Source organism: Triplophysa rosa, linkage group LG14 (genome assembly GCF_024868665.1).
Source record: "Triplophysa rosa linkage group LG14, Trosa_1v2, whole genome shotgun sequence".
Lineage (NCBI taxonomy): Eukaryota > Metazoa > Chordata > Actinopteri > Cypriniformes > Nemacheilidae > Triplophysa > Triplophysa rosa.
This window is the reverse complement of record NC_079903.1, coordinates 19,558,865-19,580,626: the sequence shown is the minus strand read 5'-3', so window position 1 is coordinate 19,580,626 and position 21,762 is coordinate 19,558,865. Positions and strand designations below refer to the sequence as shown.

At 39.7% G+C, this 21,762-nt stretch overlaps 1 protein-coding gene across 4 annotated transcripts in view; it reads left to right on the top strand.

The window, feature by feature from the left end:
• The window catches only part of fat3a (FAT atypical cadherin 3a), a 119,474-nt gene extending 98,253 nt beyond the window's left edge, over positions 1-21,221 (top strand). For 2 of the 4 annotated variants that reach the window (XM_057350395.1, XM_057350394.1), the window contains 18 exons: positions 73-226; positions 315-548; positions 630-1,019; positions 1,965-2,179; positions 2,260-2,397; positions 3,121-3,264; positions 3,343-3,540; positions 3,644-3,868; positions 4,793-5,369; positions 6,533-6,667; positions 6,747-6,904; positions 7,015-7,483; positions 8,073-8,226; positions 9,449-10,122; positions 12,558-12,668; positions 14,333-14,392; positions 16,546-16,581; positions 17,298-21,221. In XM_057350395.1, the coding sequence (XP_057206378.1) occupies positions 73-226; positions 315-548; positions 630-1,019; positions 1,965-2,179; positions 2,260-2,397; positions 3,121-3,264; positions 3,343-3,540; positions 3,644-3,868; positions 4,793-5,369; positions 6,533-6,667; positions 6,747-6,904; positions 7,015-7,483; positions 8,073-8,226; positions 9,449-10,122; positions 12,558-12,668; positions 14,333-14,392; positions 16,546-16,581; positions 17,298-17,800 (4,575 nt within the window). In that variant the 3' untranslated portion in view covers positions 17,801-21,221. The remainder of the gene's footprint in view (positions 1-72; positions 227-314; positions 549-629; positions 1,020-1,964; positions 2,180-2,259; positions 2,398-3,120; positions 3,265-3,342; positions 3,541-3,643; positions 3,869-4,792; positions 5,370-6,532; positions 6,668-6,746; positions 6,905-7,014; positions 7,484-8,072; positions 8,227-9,448; positions 10,123-12,557; positions 12,669-14,332; positions 14,393-16,545; positions 16,582-17,297) is intronic. The other 2 variants (XM_057350397.1, XM_057350396.1) reach the window with 1 other exon arrangement.
• Positions 21,222-21,762: the final 541 nt, after the last annotated feature.

Here is a 21,762-nt window from a genome sequence, read left to right as displayed (position 1 = left end):
GTGTGCGTGTGTGTGTGTGCGTGTGTGTGTGTGTGTGTGTGTGTGCGTGTGTGTGTGTTTGTGTGTGTACAGGCCGTGTATTCAGTGTCTGTGTCTGAAGATGTTCCTGTAAATAAACAAATCCTGCGGGTCAGAGCCACAGACGCAGACACGGGTTCAAACGCTCAGATTCAGTTCTCTCTGTTGGGTTCTGGTGCGGAGGACTTCAGCATACACCCACATACAGGTACAGTCTCTCTCTCTCTCTCTCTCGCTTCTGTTCAAAGTTTTGTGTATTACTTTATGGATCGTTCTTTTATTTTTGTATTCTGTAGGTGAGCTGAAGTCTGCCGTGGCACTGGACCGTGAGAAGGTGGAGCGGTACTCACTGGTTGCCCGGGCGACGGATGGAGGTGGTCTGTGGTGCGAAGCTGAGGTGGTAGTGGATCTGCTGGATGTGAATGACAGTCCGCCTGTCTTCAGCATGAATCATTACACGGTCAGCGTGTACGAGAACACCGCAACTAAAGCCCTGCTGACCCGAATACAGGCCATAGATCCTGACCTGGGTATGACACATGTCTAAATTTCACATGAACTTGTTTTGATTGACTTTTTTCTAATCCCATCTGTCTTTATTTTTATTCCAGGTGTTAACCGTAAAGTAATTTATTCCCTGGTTGACTCAGCAGATGGGTTCTTCTCTATTGATAAGTCCTCCGGTATCGTCGTTCTCGAGCGTCTGTTAGATCGTGAGGTCCAGTCCTCCTACCGTATAACGGTCCGGGCCTCAGATCAAGGTGTTCCCATTCGGCTCTCCTCTCTCGCCAACATAACCATCACGGTTCTGGACATCAATGATAATCCGCCCGTGTTTGAGAGGAGAGACTATCTGGCCACTCTTCCTGAAGATGTGGCTGTAGGTACGGAGGTGGTGCAGGTCTACGCCGCCAGTAAAGACATCGGCACCAACGCTGATATTTACTACAGCATCCGCTCCGGAAACCAGCAAGGTCATTTCACCATTAACATCAACACAGGTGAGATGATGAAGTGATGTGTAAACACACATGTGACACTTCAGTCATGATACAGCAGCAGCAGCTGTTTCAACTTTTTCTTTCTCGTCTGTCTGTTTCTTTCCTTTTCATCCTTTTCTGATTTTTTCTTCATTGTCTATTTATTTTTCTTTCCTTTTTATTCCTTTTTCTGCCTTTTCTTTCCCTTTGTCTTCTTTTTTTGTTTTTTCTTTCTTCTTTGTCTATTTCTTTCTTTTCTTTCCCCTTTTCTATTTTTTCTCCTTTTCCTGATTTTTCTATTTTTTATTTTGCTTTCATTCTTTTCATAGTTTTTTTCTTTCTCTTTCTTTCTGTCTTTTTCTTTCCTTTTTTCCTTCATTTTTCTTTCTTCTTTGTCTATTTCTTTCTTTTCTTTCCCTTTTTCTTGTTTTTCTCCTTTTCCTGATTTTTAACTTTTTTGCTTAGCTTTCATTCTTTTCATAGTTTTTTCTTTCTCTTTCTTTCTGTCTTTTTCTTGCCTTTTTTCCTTCATTTTTCTTTCTTCTTTGTCTATTTCTTTCCCTTTTCTACTTTTTCTTTCTTCTTTATTTTTTTCTTTCATTTTTTTCATCATTTTCCTTTCCTTTTTTCTTCCTTTTTCTGCTTTTTCTTCCCTTTTCTTTCTCTTCATAGTTTTTTATTTTTTCCCTTTAATTCTCATTATTTATTTATCTTATTTCTGTCTTTTCTGTCTTTCTTCTTCCTATTTCCTTCCTTACTTTTTCTGCTTTTTTTCTAAATTTTCCTTCTCTATTTCTCTTTCTTTCTTTCTTTCTTTCTTTCTTTCTTTCTTTCTTTCTTTCTTTCTTTCTTTCTTTCTTTCTTTCTTTCTTTCTTTCTTTCTTTCTACTGTACATCCCTTATGACGTTGTCTGTTACATGATGTAATATCACTACAGTAAGAAACAACCCCTATTTCTTGTACAGGAGCCATCTCCGTGTCTCGACCTCTAGACTTCGAGTCCTGTAAGGATTACTTCCTGACTGTGGAAGCTGCGGATGGCGGGACTCCGCCCCTTGGTGCTGTTACCATGGTGAACATCAACCTGACAGACGTGAATGACAACGCCCCCATGTTCAGTCGCGAAGCCTACAGCGTGTCTATTATTGAGTACGCAAACATAGGAGACACTGTGGTGAAGGTAATCGGGTCAGCCATTCGTAAAACGCCCGTCAATCGTATATTTATATCCACATTATAATTACTTTGATGGTTGCCCAGGTAACCGCAGAGGACATCGACAGCCAGTCGAACGGCGACATCCTATATTCCATCGTCAGCGGCGACCGAGAGAACCAGTTCTTCATTGAGCCAATCACAGGCCAGATCAAAGTCAACAAGCAGCTGGATCGAGAAACGGTGAGAAACGTGGGACCGTTACCATGACGACCAACATGATTGAGTAATAAAGGCGTAAAATAGGGCAAAAATCCCACAAAGATTATTTAAAGTGACACAGATCAGCCAACAGCTGAGGAGAATAATAAATCAAATCCTTTACATATGAAATCTTTTAATAATAGACACGGTCATAGTGATGATTTTAATAAGAAAAATTCCTCATATGACTGAGATTAAGATAATAAAAATACACCTGATAAGGCTTAACTAAACTGATGAAGTGGCCAAATGACTGAAAGTGCTTTTACAAAATCATTAATGCAAGACGTTTTTTTACCCCCAAAATAAAACCTAAGGTAAACCTAAAAGAAATTAGGGTGTAAATAACGTGTTTACATAAATATGAAAGGACAACGTTTAAAAGTTCTCAAGAGTTCAGGCTTCTGTTAGCAGTTTTACAAGTTTAATGTCACGTGTAATTTTAACTGTGACCACCAGATGATGCTGACGTTTCTTTACATCATACAGCTTTTTCACACACCAACACACATAACTACTGTATTCTCTGTGCATTGACAGGTCCTTGTTTTATCTCAAGTCAATTGTCCTAATAAAGTCATCCTTATTCACCTGAATTTTCTGTTCTCTGGACTGACTTTATTTGTAGATGGAAGCAATAACTCTCTTTAACTCCCTTTTTTGCTTTCTTTTATTCTGTCTCTTCTCTCTCTTTCTCTGTAGATGGCTAGTTACTCGTTGTCCGTAAGAGCGCTTGACAGTGGCACACCGGCCATGTCCTCAACCGTACAGGTCAACATCGACATCTCTGACGTCAATGACAACCCGCCCACTTTCACTCCAGCCAATCACACTGCTGTCATACAGGTACAGTTATTCCAGTCAAATCATCCAATCACATCCAAGTACTGTTAAAAGATGAATGAAAGTTTATCTAATCAACAGGAGAACAAACCATTGGGAACGAGTGTCATGCAGCTGTCTGTGGTGGATAAAGATGCCAGCCACAATGGCCCTCCCTTTCATTTCCGCATCCTATCAGGAAACAAGGGGGCGTGGTTTAAGCTGGATAGAGAGGGGCTGTTGACATCCAATCAGGTGTTTCGTAGGTCAGAGGGCACAGAATACATCATTCAAGTGCAGGTAAAGATATTATATTAAAACTATTTTAATAAAAATATTCAATTGACTCTTTCTGGTTCCTGATTGGTTGGTTTGATTGATGCAATTTTTTTTTGTATTTTAGGCCAGCGACTCGGGTCGGCCACCTATGTCGTCGACAGCGACAGTGTTGGTTCGTGTTATTGAGGAGAGCGTTCACAAACCTGCTGCGTTACCGTTGCACGTGCACATCGTAACCATGGAGGATGAGTTTCCGGGAGGCGTGATTGGTCAGATACACGCAACGGATCAGGATGCGTTTGATATACTCACTTATGGACATACACATCAACAGAGCAGCCTTTTCAAGGTATATGAGTGTATATGTGTGTGTTCACTGGAAATAAATTCATTTCTTAACTTTTTTTTTCAAGTTTTCTATTACAAAAATCAACAAATTCTTACATCAATATTTACTTGAAAAGCAAAATGACCCTGAATGTTAAGTATTGTTTTCTAGTAAAAAAGCTGAGAAAGTAATCTTTTCACCCTAGAGTTAAAAGTTTTACCTCTGTATTAAAACATAATTCAAGATTTTTTTCTTACACCACTGGTAGATATTTTTACTTGTTTTAAGCATCTTTTTTTTTAATGGTTTTTCAATTTTTTTCATAAAAAAATTCTTAATGTTAATGTCATTTTGCTTAAGTAAATGTATTTTGATCAGAGTAATTCTAGTTTTAGATTTAGTTTTATTGATAAATATTTAACATTAGCTTTTATTTTTAGTTGTTTTGTTTTCATGTTAATTTTAGTTTGTTTTAGCAATTTTGGTATATGCTTTTGTCATTTTATAATTTATTTGTTTATTTTTTATGTTGCTATATAATATTAATTCATTTTTATTTTTTGTTTATTATTATAATTTTAGTGCTTTAAACTAATTTAATAAATTTTTTATTGGCATTTTTCCTTTAGTTAAGTTTTTCCAATAATTTTTAGGTCATTTTTTTTTAAGTTTTAATTTTAGTCAACTCAAAACCCTTGATTTTGATTTGATATTTTTTTGATATTTTTACATTTTTTTGCAGAGTTCCTCTTTGGATGTGTGTCTTTGTACTGTATATTTGTGTTTGACAGCTTTCCCCCAGAGCGTGAACACTGTCTCGCTATCACAACATTGATCCGTTTCTTTAAACAAACTCCGAAAGAAAAAGACGTGTGTGGTTTTCATATTTGTATGCACCTCTCTGAGTCTGTGTTTCTCACGTTTTGTGATTTCTCCTTCTTTCAGGTGAGCCCTCGAGACGGTCGAATCATTGCTCTGAGCGGATTGGACGCAGGCCGCTACACTCTCAACGCTACTGTAACAGATGGCCGATTCACGGTGAGCGTGCCCGTCAGCGTGCACGTGGAGCAGGCCTCAGCTGAGATGCTCCTCGACGCCGTGACGATCCGTTTCGACCGCGTCTCCCCTCACGACTTTGTCTCTCGCCACCTCCCCTCGGTCAGACGTGTTCTTTCCAGCGTCATGGGAACGTCCCGTCCTGATGCCCTGCACGTGCTCAGCGTTCAGCCCGTCGAGTCCACAGGGCAGCTGGACCTGCTGGTTGCCGTGGAGACGACGGAAGGTGGAGGGTTCTATAAGGCGGCGTTCGTCACGCAGAAACTGAGTTCTGCCCGGCGTCAGCTGGATCAGGTTTTGAGGGTGTCGGCGGTTCTGGACAAGAACTGCTCGGGTTTGGACTGCAGGGAAGCCCAGTGTGAACAGACCATCACGCTGGACTCACACAGTCTGCTCACATACAGCTCCACCAAAACTAGTTTTGTGTCGCCAAAGTTTAACAGGAACACACGATGTGTGTGCAGCGGTGAGTTCATAGTGTATAATGTATTCTGTAATAACTAAATATGAATTATACAGAACTAACTCTCCTTTTACAGTTTAGACGGAAGAGAACTGACCCGCCAAACAGATTCGGACTTTAACCCAAATTCTTATAGCACCTTATGAAATGTATCACTCTTTGCTACAGATGTCTTTTGGTTATGTTTAACATATTTTTACACGTCTTTTTTTTATCACTTTCCTGTTTTTTTCCCTGTGTAAAGCAACTTTGGAACAATGGTTGTTGTGAAAAGCCCTATAGAAATAAAATGAATATATGTTTATTTAATCTAGCCATACTTAAAGAACAAAAAATATATAGTATATATATTATATATATTATATAAAAATATAGTATATACAATAAATCCCCTGACCTGAGAGAAATTTGATAAAAGTAGTTCCTTGTTAAAAAAATATATTAAAATGTTGTAGGGGGAGTAGGGGGTTTAGTTGTTGATTTAGATGCAAATCTACATCATAAAATATACAAAACTACGATATGGCTGTTCCTGTATGGAGGACCAAATAATCAAAAATATTAAGTGATAAATAATTAATGATTCATTAAAAATGAAATAATTAAAAAGAAATAACTGATTAGGGAAAAAAGAAATGTAAAATGAAATAAATAAAAACAATCAATTCATGTTGAAAATAAATAAATATTAAATGAACACAAAGTTAATAAAACAATATTAAACAAATGGTTTAATAATTAAACAAAATAAGCTAATAACAAATAAATACAGGACTATATGTAGTTTAAAAAACATTTGTTTAGTAAATTATTATTAATTTGTTTATTTTCGTAATATTGCATTTATTTGTTTTTAATTGCTGTAGGTTTGGTTGGTAATATTCCTTTAGCTCATTTTGTAGGAAAGTAGTGGGTTTGATGCCCAGTAAACATAAAAAATAAAACAGCACTGTTATTCACTTTGGGCAAAAGCATCTGCCTAATGGCTAACGTACCACATGCTAAGGCTGTGAATTTAACCTTTAATGTTATTTAGTGTAATTATTCACAAACAAATAGTGTTGAAATATTGAATAAAAAAAGAAATCCTGACTTGTACATAATGTCTGTATTACGGAATTTTCCTACTATTTGAGTAATTTACACAATATTTCTCTCTTCCTCAGATGGGAGTTGTTCTGTCGGCTCTGCGGTGTGTGCGGAGATAAGATGTCCTGGAGACATGCAGTGTGTTGGCACGGACAGCAGCAGGGGGCCGTACGCGTGCCAGTGTCCCCCCGGCAAACTGGGAGAGTGTGCTGGTAGGTTTTGACTTCTGTGTTCTGCATTCATTTTGTGCTGTGTGTTCCCAATCCGGTGACTGAACTGTGTGTTTTTCAGGACACACGTCTCTGAGTTTCTCTGGCAATAGTTACATAAAGTACAGAGTTACAGATGGAGATAGAAACGGAGAGATGAAGTTATCCCTTCGGATCAGAACGCTGCAGAGCCGGGGAATCATCATGTACACGCGCAGTGACCCCTGCACTGTGTTAAAGGTGCTTCTTTGCGCTTTTACATTTACTTACACATACAAATGTACCTCCTTTAAACGTGATATCAACCGAGGTAAATGTCAATAAGCCCCGCCTCTTTATTTGATTGACAGATCGAAGAGGGAAAACTCTGGTTCCAGTTAGACTGCGGCAACAACCCCAGAAGCATCGGAATCTCCGGGCGACCAATCAACGACGGGATCTGGCATCACGTGACCCTGGAGTTACGAGGAAACTACAGCAGCCTGTCGCTAGACGACACGTACGTAGAGAGACGTCTGGGTACGGCCCAAATCCAACCAACGGGAGCAGATTTGTCTATTTACTTCGGGGCGCAGGTGTCGCCCCCGGACGCCCGCAGCGTGACGGAACGGAAGGGCCCGCGGGTCACCAACGGGTTTCAGGGCTGTCTGGACTCAGTGGTTCTGAACGACAATGAACTTCCGCTACAGAACAAACGCAGCCCGTACGCTGAGGTGGTCGGACTGACGGATCTCAAGCTGGGGTGTGTTCTGTACCCTGACGCGTGTGCCGCCCAGCCCTGTCTCAACGGCGCCACCTGCGTCAGTCTGCCGTCTGGAGGTGAGCTTCTGAAACATCTCGGAATCATTTATCTTTATTTTATAAGGAATCCTCTTGGTTGCTTGAATTATTTTCTGATGAATTTCTTGCTATGGTGTTTGTTAATATGCTTTGCTCGGTTTTGTCAGAATTTTGTCTGGGACGTGAAATCTCGAATGCAGAACTGCTGAATCTGACAGAAATCAAACTAGAAATGATGAAGATTAAATCAGTCTAGGCTGTTCAGATGTTTGCTTTTGTAATCTCATCTTCTCTCAACTCTTTTGTCTTCTCTTTGTTTTCCTGTCTCTATACAATATCCCATCTCTTCTCATCAGATCTCCTTTTTCTCTTTCTACTCTTCCCTTTTCTTCTCTCTGAATGCTTTGGATGAACAGATTGTCTGTGTTTTGAGAGTTGTGGTTTTCCGCCACGCGTTTCTAAAGGTCGTTTGCGCAGGATCGTCTGCCAGACCCTTGTTTGTTTGTTTTGTGGGTAGCACTGATAAAAGCAGAGCTCTGTTTACTCGCTGACATTTTCCATGCGATTTCCCAGCGGTGCGAGCGTGTCGTGCAGTCATGAAGTAAGCGGTCTGTCTTGTGCGTGTCAGGTTTCTCCTGCAGTTGCAGCGGTCTGTACACCGGAGGGCGCTGTGAGACGGAGACCAGCGTGTGTGCGCCAAACCCGTGTCAGAACGGAGGCGTCTGCAAACCCATCGGAAACGCTTTCGTCTGCAGCTGCAAGAGAGGATACACAGGAGCAACGTCAGTTCATACATTTTTCATTAAGTGCTTTTATTTGTAACATCTTTACATTTGTGCCATTGTGAAAAAGCACTGAATCCGCACTGGGTGACAGTTTTCATACATATTTATTCTTGTTTTACATTTGAATGCACTTCAATGTGCTGGTCTTGCATTTGTGAATTGCATTATTTTAGGGGCTGTAGTACAATATGTGTCCACAAGGTGGCATTAGCAGTCTATTGATTTATAGACAGAGGTGTTTTTATATTTTCTCTCTGGGTGGATTATATTTTTGCAGACTCATGCTAATGTGATTCATTATAGACCACAGAAAGAAACTCTTCGTTTGTTTTGATACGCAAACATCAGACGTTTCAAAATCCTGTCATGCAACTTTAGTGTTTAGTCACAATCCACGTCCAGTGCGCACTTACTTGCATACAGCCTTATGGTCTTCTTTAAAACGTGTTTTAGTACAGAATGTGAATTCTTGAAAATATTTGCACATCCTTTATCATATAAACAAAGAGAATGAAGAGTGGCTCCAGAATTACTCTGTTGAAGAGAACTAGGACAGATGGTGTTTAGAAGCTAACACGTGAGTTTAGAAGTCTCATTATTATTTGCATTTTAAAACAAATAAAAGTGGCAAGGGTCTTCTTCAAAAAAAATCACATTTTGTCATTTTGAACAAAGATGAGGATGAATTTTAATTTTGGGTCAACTATTTCTTAAATGCGCACTTGTACTGTAATGATTACATCCAAAAACGTAAAGTTGCAATCCTTCATTTTTGTATTTTTCTATCAATATTATATCAGTTATTTTATTTACATATTTTTGTTGTTGTTAAAAAGATTTCAAATATCAGTTTTTAAGCAAGTACATAAATCTCATCATCTTACTCATCACAACAGTAAGCTTAAAAAAAGAATGGTTTCTACTTTGAGCTGTCGAGTGCGAATCTGCAGAAAATGTCAGTGTGACATCATTTGACTTCAAAGACATAAGCATACATAAAGCAACATGAAATTTTTAGTTTTAAACAAAGGTGGCGTTAAAGAGGCAAAAGTTACAGATTGTAGCTTTAAATAAAAACAACAATATGGTTGCTGTTCTGTTGTTGGCAGTCTATTTGCAGACTAAAGCATTTTTTTAGAGTAGCAATAAAATGTATAGCTGGACAAGATCTCTGACCTGCTGCAGTCTAACAATAAGTGTGTTTATTTCTCTTCTGCAGGTGCGAGGAGGACGTGAACGAGTGTGAACGCGAGCTGTGCGAGAACAACGGCGTGTGCGTCAACACCTTCGGCTCCTTCTATTGCAACTGCACGCCCGGTTTCGTGGGCAGCGCCTGTTCCGTCCGCCCCGTGCTGGTTCCGGACATGCAGGCTGGACACGCCTACGTTGGCAAGGAGGAGCTTATCGGCATCGCCGTGGTGCTCTTCCTCATACTCACCCTAATCCTCCTCTTCATCGCCTTCCGGAAGAAAGTTTTCCAGAAGAGCTATTCACGGAATAACCTCTCCATGGTCCAGGATCCGGCCACGGCCGCCCTTCTGCACAAAGCCAACGGTGGTCATTACCCATCCCTGCGCTGCGCTATCGGAGAGCCCATCAGCCTGTACACGGAAGGAAGTATGATCGGCCCACCACAGGTTCCCGTCCGACCCATGGCCTACACGCCGTGTTTCCCCGGAGACGCTCGAGGATCTCTCGAGAAAAGGAAGGGGGATGGCAGAGGCCTGGAATTGACGGAAATGAGCACTTTTCATCCGTCAGAGTCGCCACGGATACTGGGCGGTACCAACCGGAGGGGCGTGGTTGTGTGTAGCGTAGCGCCAAATCTGCCGCCTATTTCACCCTGCCGGTCAGACTGTGATTCGCTACGAAAGAGTCCCTGGGAAGACGAGGGTAAGAAAAGAGATGTTCGTAATAAATGTGTCTATATATTTGCGCAAACAAAAGTGTTTGTCTTGGAAATAAATTAATAGGTTTTTTATTGTAATTTTGTTTAAAATATTGTGATCGCCAACTCAGTATTTTGTCTCATATAGTTTATTGTTTACCCCTAGTGTAAATATAAACTGTATATGTATTTGATATTACTGTCTTGGTACAAGTCGGTGAGTTTATATGTATGTTTATGTGATCCGTTCATGGCTGCCAACAGTGAAACCCAATCCTATAACATGATTTTTTTTCACGTCACATTTAACCTCACACGACTCTTGAGATTGTTTTACACACACACACTCATATCTCCTGAGGCTTTACTTACACACATATTGACAAACACATTTTGATATTCACAGTCAATATGATCACAACAGCAGCTTTAAAAAAAAACGCAATCGTCTTCAATCCGCATCCCAGTGTATCGATTGTAAATTGACCTGTGACTGTTTTCAGCCTTGATAAGAAAAGCGCTGGCGGGTTGGGTTATCTGTGTATGCAGCGACAGCTCAGCACTTTTATCTTCTGAAACTGAGCTCACTGTCCCGCTGTGACGCTTTATTCACGAGCACATGGCAGTCGGGCGAGAACGCTGTTGTTTGTTGACACTGTTTCCACAGTTTTAAAGTTTTGCTAAACCTAATCCAAAAAGAGTTTCGCAGAAACAAGAACTAAAGCATGTGCGCACCCCTTGCCAACAAAACACAGACATATGACTCAGTTTCACTTACCACGTGCAGTTCATGTCCGGCATCTTTTAGCGCTGGGACCGCGCCATCTATCAGTTTCAAACGATCTCCAAATCCAGCGTTATATCCACCGTTTATATAGCATTGCTCACCGAAATGCGGTGGACAAACAAACACACCTCAACTTCTCTCAGTATTGCAAGAGTAACTAGCTAGCTACAGCTGCAGGCCCACAGCACAGCCAATCTTGACGGTAGGCGGGTCTTCCTATCTCCTCGGTTGACGCGTGGGCAGGCTATTTCTTTCGCTTTTCCGGGAGAATTTCCCAATGAGGGACTAAGAAAAGTTGGATTTTCATGTCTGAAAAAAACTTTACGAAACCTATACGAACACTCGGGGAGTGTAGCGAGCACAGAAATACTAGTCACGTTGTTTGACAAGTTGACCATGTCAAGCATGAGAAGACCGCACGTTTAACATTGTAAAGAAGTCAGAATGCATGAAACACCTTTGCACGGCCGCTTTAAAACTTAATGGCGACTGAGTAGGACTGTGATGTCAGTATCTTTACTGTTCTTGTGTCAGAGCCGCCCAAGAATTCAACTCAAACTTCAGTGTTGAAGTGTTTTGTTTTGAATTCTTGTTTTGTTACCGTGTTTCCCCATCGTGGGTTTTTATTTTTATTCATTAAGTAAAGTCTTGTTTGTTAACCCCTTAACCGCTGCCTGCATCTGGGTTCTTCCCTGCCACATGCCTGACAGCATTTATTCTGAAAGAGAACGGCTGTTTGACTGCTGGACAAATCCAAATTGCTGAAATATTAAAGAAATCTTGAAGGTGGAATTTTTAGCCATTAAATCATTTTTAGCTTTAGTCAGATTATAATTTTAAGACATTTAATCAGTTTTCATTTTTAGACATTCGGACAAAAAATATTTTTTGCCATTCAGTCAGATTATAATTTCTAGCCTTCAATCAGATTATAATTTTAGGCATTCAGACAAAAAGAACATTGTTATCATACAATTAGTTTAGAATTTTTAAACGCTCAGACAAAAATTAATTTTTAGCCTTCAATCAGATTATAATTTTAGTCACTTTGTTCTATTATGTAAATCAGATCTACTGTATATAAATGGTCATGGAAGTGTCGTTTGAGATAAATTTACTAGATTCAAAATCAAAGCTGTATTTTAGGAAAAGCAGGAAAAATACATCCACTTTAAAAGATTGTCTATCAATATTCACATCAATAACTCGAAAAGAAAGTCAGCTTCCACAGGCTCTATTTACTGGAGACGCTGTTGGCGAAAACCATTTTCATTCTGCCATTAAATTCTCTGCCATCACAATCCTCGGAGGCATTTTTACTGCCTGTAATTACTTCATCTTTCCCTTCTGTGTCACTGTGGTGTCCTCCGTTCAGACCCTCTTAGCACTTAAAAATCTCCACCTGTGAAATACGAAGAGAGCTACGATTATACGCAACTGTTATGAGCGGCCGTCTCCGTGACACCATTAGAGGAAGATCAAAGAAAAATCTGTGAGCGAAAGAAAGAAATGAAAAGGAAAACATCAGAGGAGCAGAAATGGTGTTGAGAGGCTCTCAGAGTCGCCCACAGCTGTGTTTCAGTGTGTTAATGGAGTCGCCGTTGTTAACATTGTTGCAGTTGTTATTGGTTGACCTGTGATCTTTGTGTTTAGGTAAAATGGATTTACTGGAGGAGGTCACGTGTTTCTCCGGCAGTACCAAGGGCAGCAACTCTGAGGTCCAGTCGCTGAATTCATTTCAGTCGGATTCTTGTGATGATAACGGTAAGACACTGCGTGTGTGTTATCGTAATGGAAATAATTGAACAACATGCTTCTCAATAAAAACATGTTTTTTTTCAGGATTCTTCATCTTTCAGTCATCATCATCTTTATTTTAAAATTCAGTAGTTATCTAGTGAAGGTGTGTGTGTACCTGTATGCATTATGCTGCCTTTAAGTGCACTGAGTCACGCTTTCATTATTACGACATGTAAGGCCCGATTCACATTTCGCGTCTAAAACCTGGCGGAAAACGCGAGCTACGCTGCTTTCTGTCTACGCTGCTTTTACGCGGCACTCCGAAACTATTTCCATCTCGATGCCGCACCGACAAACCTAGAAAAATGTGCGTGTCGCGACAGCGTCGCCCCCTATTTGCGTGCGCCTGCCGCGCGTCTACATTTAAAATAACGAATATGCGTGCGGAAAAGACGCGAAATGTGAATCGAGCCTAACTTGTTCAAGTCGAAAAATAATTCGAAAGTAACGTTAACGAAACAAAATGATATAGATTATAACAAAACGTAACAGGGTTTCTGTGGAATTTATAAATAGTTTGTATAAATTGCATGTTGGAAATCTGCCCACCCCATACGAATTTCGTAACTGTTTTAAGATGTTGCTTTTTTGTAGGAGTTTGTACATTGCAAATCGTACAAAAACATTTGATTTCTAGAAAAAAGCTATATTGAAACCTAACCTCGCCCCTAACCCTACTGTCACTGGTGCAAAAGCAAATCGTACTAAAATGTACGAATGAGATCAAACAAATTCATACAAATTAGCCAAAATTAGCCACATTGTAAAATAGTTTCCCACTTTAAAATACAACTTCACCAATGAAAAGTATTCAGAAGGCAACTAAGCTCTTATTTAAATGTGATTTTTTTTTTTTAAAGCTTTATGCATATGGAAAAGTTTAACAAAGTGCTTTTTAAGAGTACGTCGACTGTCGTTTTTGAAGTTTCGATCCGCAACATTTTGGGTTGAAAAAATCAGTATTCGAGCTACAGTAGTAAATAAAAATCAGTCAAGAAAGTAGTATTCATGTTGATCGGCTTACAATAATGATTTATAATTTGAGCTGCTGGGTCGGAATTCGGTTTCATTTCAGCCCACGTACAAAAAAAGTACGTAACACAACCTGCAATTTTGTTTCAAACAGAGATGGCGATAGAGAGGCAAAGGTTATGGATTGCAGGTTGTCAAACTACATGCTCCTCATAATTTTAATTTTTTTAGCTTTCCTCTATCGCTGTCTATAAGTTCTTCTGGAAAGTTCCTTTTTACGAGTTCAAAAATTGTACTGATCGCACTAATTATTCGTGCGCAATATTGCTTCCGTGTTCATACGATCATTGGAATGTGACTTGAGGGCAGCATGTGTTCACGTGTGCAGGTGAGCGAGCGTGTACGTGATCACATCATTACCATTTCTCAACAGATTGGTTGGAATGATGCCATGCTTGCCTTTCATTGGTCACAGCTAAAGTCATCAGCAGCCAATCAGGGCACAGAAGCTTCTGCAGTGGACCAATAGTGTTACTAATATTGTGGAGATTATTCTTTTTGAACTGAGACCTCTGGATGAGTTTGGACTCTTGTGTGCATGTGTGTTTGTGTGTGTGAACGTTTCTGACGGGTCTTCATTGCTTTCTCTTCCCAAGCTTCCATAGTGACGGTAATTCGGCTGGTCAATGATGCAGTCGACACAATTGAAAATGAAGGTACCCTTTCCTTCCGCTGGATTTTGAAGAAGCATCTTCTCTAAAGCGCCTGCACACACATGCGCAGTCGCTTTACCACAAACACAATATCAGCTATCTTAAGTCTTCTCTTTCTTTATTTCTGGTTGCATTAGGGTTCAGAGAGACACACATTTACCTAGCTTTTAATATATGTGGGCGTACAACATAATACTTGTTGTTCATGTCTCTAAACCTGCCACAATATATATATACTGTATATATACACACACAAAATTAAGAGAGCATTCCAAATTTTCATTTATTCAGCATTTCTAGATGTATTGTGGTCATTCCAGTCCAGTGTCTGTTGAATTTCAATAAAATCAAACCTCATGAGTGACATAAAGTCATACAACAGCAATGTGAAAGACTGACACCACAACAAGACACATGAAAACTATGATAAAAATCCAGGTTATCACATAAAAAAATATGTTTGAACTTTTCTTAAATACAAATATTACTGTTGTATTGCTTAAAAGTAAATATGAACTTGTTTTCTTTGCAGTATTTGAGGTCTGAGACAATACAGAGCATCTTTTCTGTTATTTTGACCTGTTTCTCCAGTTTTCATTTTCTGCAAATAAATGCAAATAGAAACGAGATTTTTATTTGAAATTTGGAAGAAATATTGTTAGTAGCTCACAGAATGAAACAAAAATGATTATTAACTTAAACACATGACATACCTATAAATAGTAAATTCAGAAAAACTCTTTGAAATGGTCTCTTAAAGGGATAGTTCGCCAAAAATGAAAATGCTGTCCTCATTTACTCACCCTCAGGTTGTTTCAAACCTGTATAAATGTCTTTGTTCTGATGAACACAAAGAAAGATATTTGGAAGAATGTCAGCCATTTTCAGTTCTGGAACATCATTCACTGCCATAGTAGAAAAAAAACATTTTTTTCTGTTGAACACAAAATTAGTTATTTTTAAATACTTAGGAAACTACCATTTAATTATTCCTACTATGGTAGTCGATGATGTCACAGAACTGCAAATTGCAAACATTCTTCCAAATATCTTTCTTTGTGTTCAACAGAACTAATACATTTTTACAGGTTTGAAACAACCTGAGGGTGAGTAAATTATGACAGAATTTTCATTTTTGGGTGAACTATCTCTTAAACTATGACTCCTATATATTTCTTTTATTAGTGCTAGTTGTTTAGTTAATTTAAATTGACCAAATACATTATATTAGGTGTTTTTATCACAATGTAAAAAAGAGCGTAACACAATATGCTGAATCTAGTACTTGATATTGCTCTGAGGCATAGTAACTGATAGTGTCTGCACTTTTGTGTGCATGGGATTTTTCGTCCAGTAATGGACGAGAGACTCACAGTTTCCTTACAGTCCACATTTAGTTGACATTTCAGCCCTGAGCTTCATCATAACCAGTCAAACAGAGAGAGAGCAGCACAGATCAAATGCACACACATACCTGTACAGTTTACTGCATCATATTCTCTTCCTCTCCCTTTATGCCTTGACCTGCCTTACCCTTATAAAATTACCTGCCGGCTATAATTTCCACTAAAATACTGTAGTTACAGCAGTTATGGTTCCGGTTATTGAATGTGGGATGTTCTTTAGACAGCGTACTCTGTCTTATCTTCATTAGTGACTGTGTTTGTCAGATAAACATCTCTATTATACGACAGCATTGCTCATGCTTTGCATTTTGAGATTGTTTTTAAATCATCACCGTATCAGCAGTAATGGTGATGTTTATCGTAGCAAACACCACTAGTGGCGTCAAGATGGAGAAATCTGCTGACGCTGTCTGAAGGAGGTCCCATATTCATTCATTTACATTTTACAATAGTATCTGTAACCGTGGAACAATGGTTGTTATGGTAACAGCACACATTTCAATTTTAGACATAACTTGTCTCGCACCGCTTGAGCGGAGTCTCAAATCATGCGGCTTGGTGTTGTTTTGTAAAGTTTGCTCTCACCATTACGTCCACCTAGAAAACGACTGCATAGCAACACCCTGGCAACCACCCAAGCATCACTTGTATTTGTACATTTGACTTTTCTTTTGATGACGGTGTGTGCGGTATGCTTGGTACTGATCCCCACGTCTCTCTTTCTTTCTGTCCTTTCTTTCCGCCTGCCAGTGTCCGTTATGGATCAAGGTCAAAACTACAACAGAGGTGATTCACTCTCTCTCTCACTGTCTCACTCTCGTACTCTTGCTTTGTTCAGCTAAATCTCGCTGAGTTCCCGACCTCCTCCCTCTACAGCCTTTGTTTTCAGTCTGTTTCTTCTTCCCTTCTGTATTGCTGACAAACCCAGCTCTTGCATTCTGGGAAGTGTCACATCATCCAGCCGAGAGAGACGCTCTTTGTCTGCACACACACGCACAGAGTACCTGCAGTCGTGTGTGTCACGTCTTTCCTCTCGTCCTCGTCTCTCTCTTCCCCCCGCAGCACTTCCATTGCTGACTGTGTGCTTTTCTTTCGTTTGATATTGATGGTTTGTGATATTCAGGATTAGCTTTGTACAGTGGTGCGTGTTTGTGTGTGCGTCCCTGCGCTTCTGTGTTCCACGCATCGCTGCATGCCAGCCTCACGCTCATTTATTTTCCCATGTGCGTTTTGGGTTAATGTGTTTCACTTGTGTGTGTCGGCGACCTCTGAACCTTGACCTCACGTGCCGGCTGTGTTTTCAATCACCCTGCAGGCATGTTCACTCACTCCCTCAAGACCCGCCGCATGTGAAGTTGTGGAATGCAATGGTCCCATGTCTAACCTGTTTAACTCCCCTCAGAATGCCAGCGCATGCAGAATAAGCTCACTGTGGATTGCGAACGGACCCGCCATGTTGGTCATGTGACAGCTACCTCACTTTGTTTATTTGTTTTTTACAGCGTACCACTGGGACAACTCCGATTGGCTACCGAGCACACGGCTACCCGACATCGATGAAGTGCCCACCTACGAGACAGGTGAAGTGGGCGTGGCCTTAGAAACCGATTATTACCTCGGTGGATTTGACGTCGACAGCGACTACCCGCCTCCCCACGAGGAGGAGTTCATGTCACGGGACCAGTTGCCCCCGCCTCTTCCCACTGAGGAATTCGATACATCGCCCGCCAATCAACCCGCCTCCAGGGACAGCACGCTTAGCGGGGACCGTAAGCCACGGCCACACTTCCACCCCAGCCAATACCTGCCCCCGCATCAGCTGCCGCTCGGCACCGCGGGGGAGGAGTTCAGCACTTTTGCCAGTAGGGAGGAGCGCCTGTCCGTCAACGCTTCCTCCATATCCGACGTTTCCTCAACCCCCTGCGGGTTCGAAGACTCTGAAACGAGCGGAAGTTTGGATAGTTTGGAGGACGCTCACTTGCATACGCAGCAGACTGAGGTGTGATGCACACTCCGGATGCTCAAACGTCAGGAAGACGCAGTTATCTGCGCTTGCAAACTAAAAAAAGATTCAAAACTGTGAGTGGGACAGATGCAGATAGACCGTTCGAAGACTGACAAACTCTCAGCTCCGAGCTGAGCTGCCCACGTTTAAAAGCACAGGAAGTGATGTCATGGGTGGGGACCATGTGATTAAAGCAACAAGATTTGTTACGGCGTAAGGAGACCAATGATCTGTAGACATGTTTCCAGAAATGTCCTGCTATTCTTTTCACCTTTTTTGTGGTGCTGCCCTACATGTGTCTGAAAGACAAGACAGTTTCAAAACCTGGTGAACTGCTTGCTTAGCATTTTTAGGCAACATTGAATCTCGGATGAAGACCAATCCAAAAAGTACTTAGCGATATTATTTCATTCATTATTGAAGTGTCAATCAAAAATAGTGTGGGTGAAAATGAGTGCTGCACGTTATTGAAGAGAAAAAAGTTTCTTTTTAAAGTTCGTAATATCACTTGAAACTATGTGAAAATATGTTTGAAAACTAAAAATTAGTTAACCAATATACATGTTTTATATTCTTTCTGGGAATAGAAGGCAGACTCTCGCCAGTCTTGCGCTATGCTCATCTTTCGATAATTTTGATTAGTCTTGCAGCCCTGTTAAAATATTTCCGCCCAGTATTTGTATTTTTATGCATATTATTGTATCACTATGTCAGTTTCAAACTGTGAATTTTGACACCTGTATGTTCTGAAAAAATCATCTTAAACCAGCTGAAGTTGATTTGCTGGTCTCAGCTGGTTTATTCTGGTCTGACTGGGCTGATCTTCAGCTGGTCTGGTTCGAGTAAGCTATAGTGATTTAGACAGCCTAAGGCTGTGTTCACATTTTACTTCTTTTTTATAAGAAAAAGTTGACAATGGCGCTTTTTTAGGAAAAAAAACCTTGCAGCGTTTTTGTTACAAATATCAGCTGCCAATGACTTCGGAGGCAGTGTTTTTGCACGAAGGCAGCTCAGCTTCATAGGCAGTGTAACGGAAGTCTATTTGAATTATTAACAGAAAGCGTCTTTGCAATAACCAATCACGTATTTAAAACTTACAATACTAATTTCTCGCTAGAAATGCAATCAAAAGTTATTGAAAGTGAAAATTAAATTTACATTTATACGAAACTTTGCTCCAAACGGCGTTTCGGACACCATTTTATTTTTTCGAGCTTAATCCGCTCGACCAATCACCTTCTTTGCATGTTGTTACGGAAACAACAGGTCTTGCTACTCGTTTGTCATTGGTTAGCTATGAAAAAGGTGCTTGACGGAGGGCTTTTTTTTCCGAAAAGTTTTAACTTTTTTCAGCTTCAAAAGACACTGAGCTGCATAAAAAGATGCAGGCGCTGGCGTTTAAAAAAGCGCTGAGGACTGTTTTAAAAACACGGTTTACTCCATAGGATTATAATGTAAAACAGACATCTTAAAAGCATCTTTAAAAAATAAGTCAAGTCTGAACATGGCCTAATGCTGTGTTTACACAAAACGCGAAGACTCGCGTTCCTCGTTCTTTATTACTTGTTATTTTCACGTGAATGAGGCATAAAACATCACATGACGTGTAGTGGCTTCACACGTCCGGACATGTCAAACAGTAGGTGTCAATGATCTCTTCGCGCCCATTTCCTGCTCGAGTTGAAATTTTTCAACTTGCGCGGAAGACATAATTGCCGCCCGATTTGCGTTATTCATGTCGCCCCGCGCAGGGTCGCATCTATTTGTGTCTTTGCATTGACTTTGTAATTTACTCACGCAAATCGCTTAATTCGCGTTTGGTGTGAACGCTGCATTAGTAGACAGCTGCCTATGGAGACAGCAAGACAGTTCACTAGGTTTTGGACATACATTTTTGTATGTAAACATTCATTTAAAACAGTTTTTATATAAAAGTCAAGAAGCACAGATAGTTTTGCATCTCTCTACGTTGGAATTTCCGTCTGTCTAAATTGATTTTTTTGTTTGTCGTTATATTTTTTTGCACTAAATTGATGGTCGATATACAGCAGCCATGTATGAAACGGTCATACTTGGAGGTCTGGACCGATCGCTTCTCTTGCATCAGATGTTTGACAGCAGAACCTCAATAGCACTATTTTTCAAACGGATGGTTTAATGTTGTATGTGTGTTTACTTGAGTGTGTTTTAAAGGAAGATGGGCAAAACTCTTCTGTAAGGTCACATGTTCTGTCCTGTCATAATGTTATCATGTCTTTCATAAGCAGAACGTCATCAGTCTTTGATCAGAGAGATGTTTATGTGGCACATGCAATGCAAGAATGACACATGCCTGTAGCGCACAGTCCAACCTTCTCGGATTCTATATCAATCCAAAAGAAAGAAACAAGAGTAAGAGAGAGAGAGAGAAAGCAATAACTGTAAGTGAGAGAGAAGAAGAGAGACATGGATGAAACAGAATATTGAACAAAAGAAAATGTAGTGAAATCTAGAAAAAATGACTCAAAATGTGTTTGAGAGAAGGAGAGGAATTGAATACTGTGGACCAATTTTGGATTGGAAAACCAAATCATTCTGAAGGGAACATGTTGACGTAATTGGTTTGAATTTTGCCGTGAGGGGTGCACTGTAACGGACTATTTTTTGTAAAAGCTGTAATTTTGACGTAATTTGTTGTACATATACAGTGTATATAAAGTTGTTCAAATGCAGATTTTGTAGATATTGAACTGCAATCATGGCAGGGTTTCTGAATCCTGCGAGCGTGAAAAGGACAGACAAAATATGACAAATATGACTTTGAATTTTTCATCGTTTTAACATTTTTAACAGCAGAACACACACTGCTGGTTTTGGCTTGTGTGCTTCATTTATGTTTCAGTTTTCATCTCTGTACAGTACTGCTTTTTATTTTCAAAATACCAACATTTCAGTCCATCTTTAAAAAGTGTATTTTTATTTCTGCTTTACCATGTTTATATTAAAGGGAATTGCTCTGCTCTGACAGGGTGTTTTATTTTTACTTCGGTTGTCGTTTGTTCGTTTAATTTCGTTCATTTTAATTTCACCTCTGAAATTGTTCTGTTGACTGTGCAGTAAAACAGTATTAAAAATGCCTGTTTTAAGTGTAAAATGTCTTTTTTCACCTCTGGGTCGGGTTTTTTTCAACCAATGATAAAATAATGAGTATTGTTGAAACCGTTTTGAAGTTCATCGTCTTCAGGAAGGTAAATTTGTTTACATTTGTAATTTCATGTTTCCCAGTTTAGTTTGCTAAACCTCAACCATGAGTTTGAAAAATACAGTCGTTTAGATTTAAAATAACAATATTTAATTACATTTATATTAATCTGAAAGGCTTTGCATCTTTCAATAAAATTCTATTTAGGGCTGTTCAATGATTAATCGCATGCAGAATAAAAGTTTAGATAATATAATGTCTGTGCACTGTATATTAATTTTGTTTTTATAAATGCATATATACATACATGTATATAAAATGAAAATGAATAAATGTTTAAATATAAATTATATACAAATATTTCCTAAATATATACATCTATCGAAAACCTGATGTTCCAAATATGGTAAGAGGCGTTACATTTCCGTCACACGCTTGCAGTATTTAACCAATCACTACGCACAGGTTAACTGGCCAATCATAGCACACCTCGCTTTTCAGAGCGATGAGCTTTGTAAAAAATCTGTGCGTTTCAGAGAGGCGGGGCAAAGAGGAGATACAAACATGCGCGGTATGTGGAAAATACACCATTTTTGAACCTTAAATCGTGTTTACAGATTGCATTACATCTAAAACAAATTAAAATATTTGTTTTAGCCGTGTCATATGACTAGGGATGTAACAATTCACCGTGAGCCGGTTGAAAATCGATTATAATGTGTGACGATTCAAATCGGTCGAGGTGTGAACTGAATCACAATACATTTTTTGAACAGCAGGG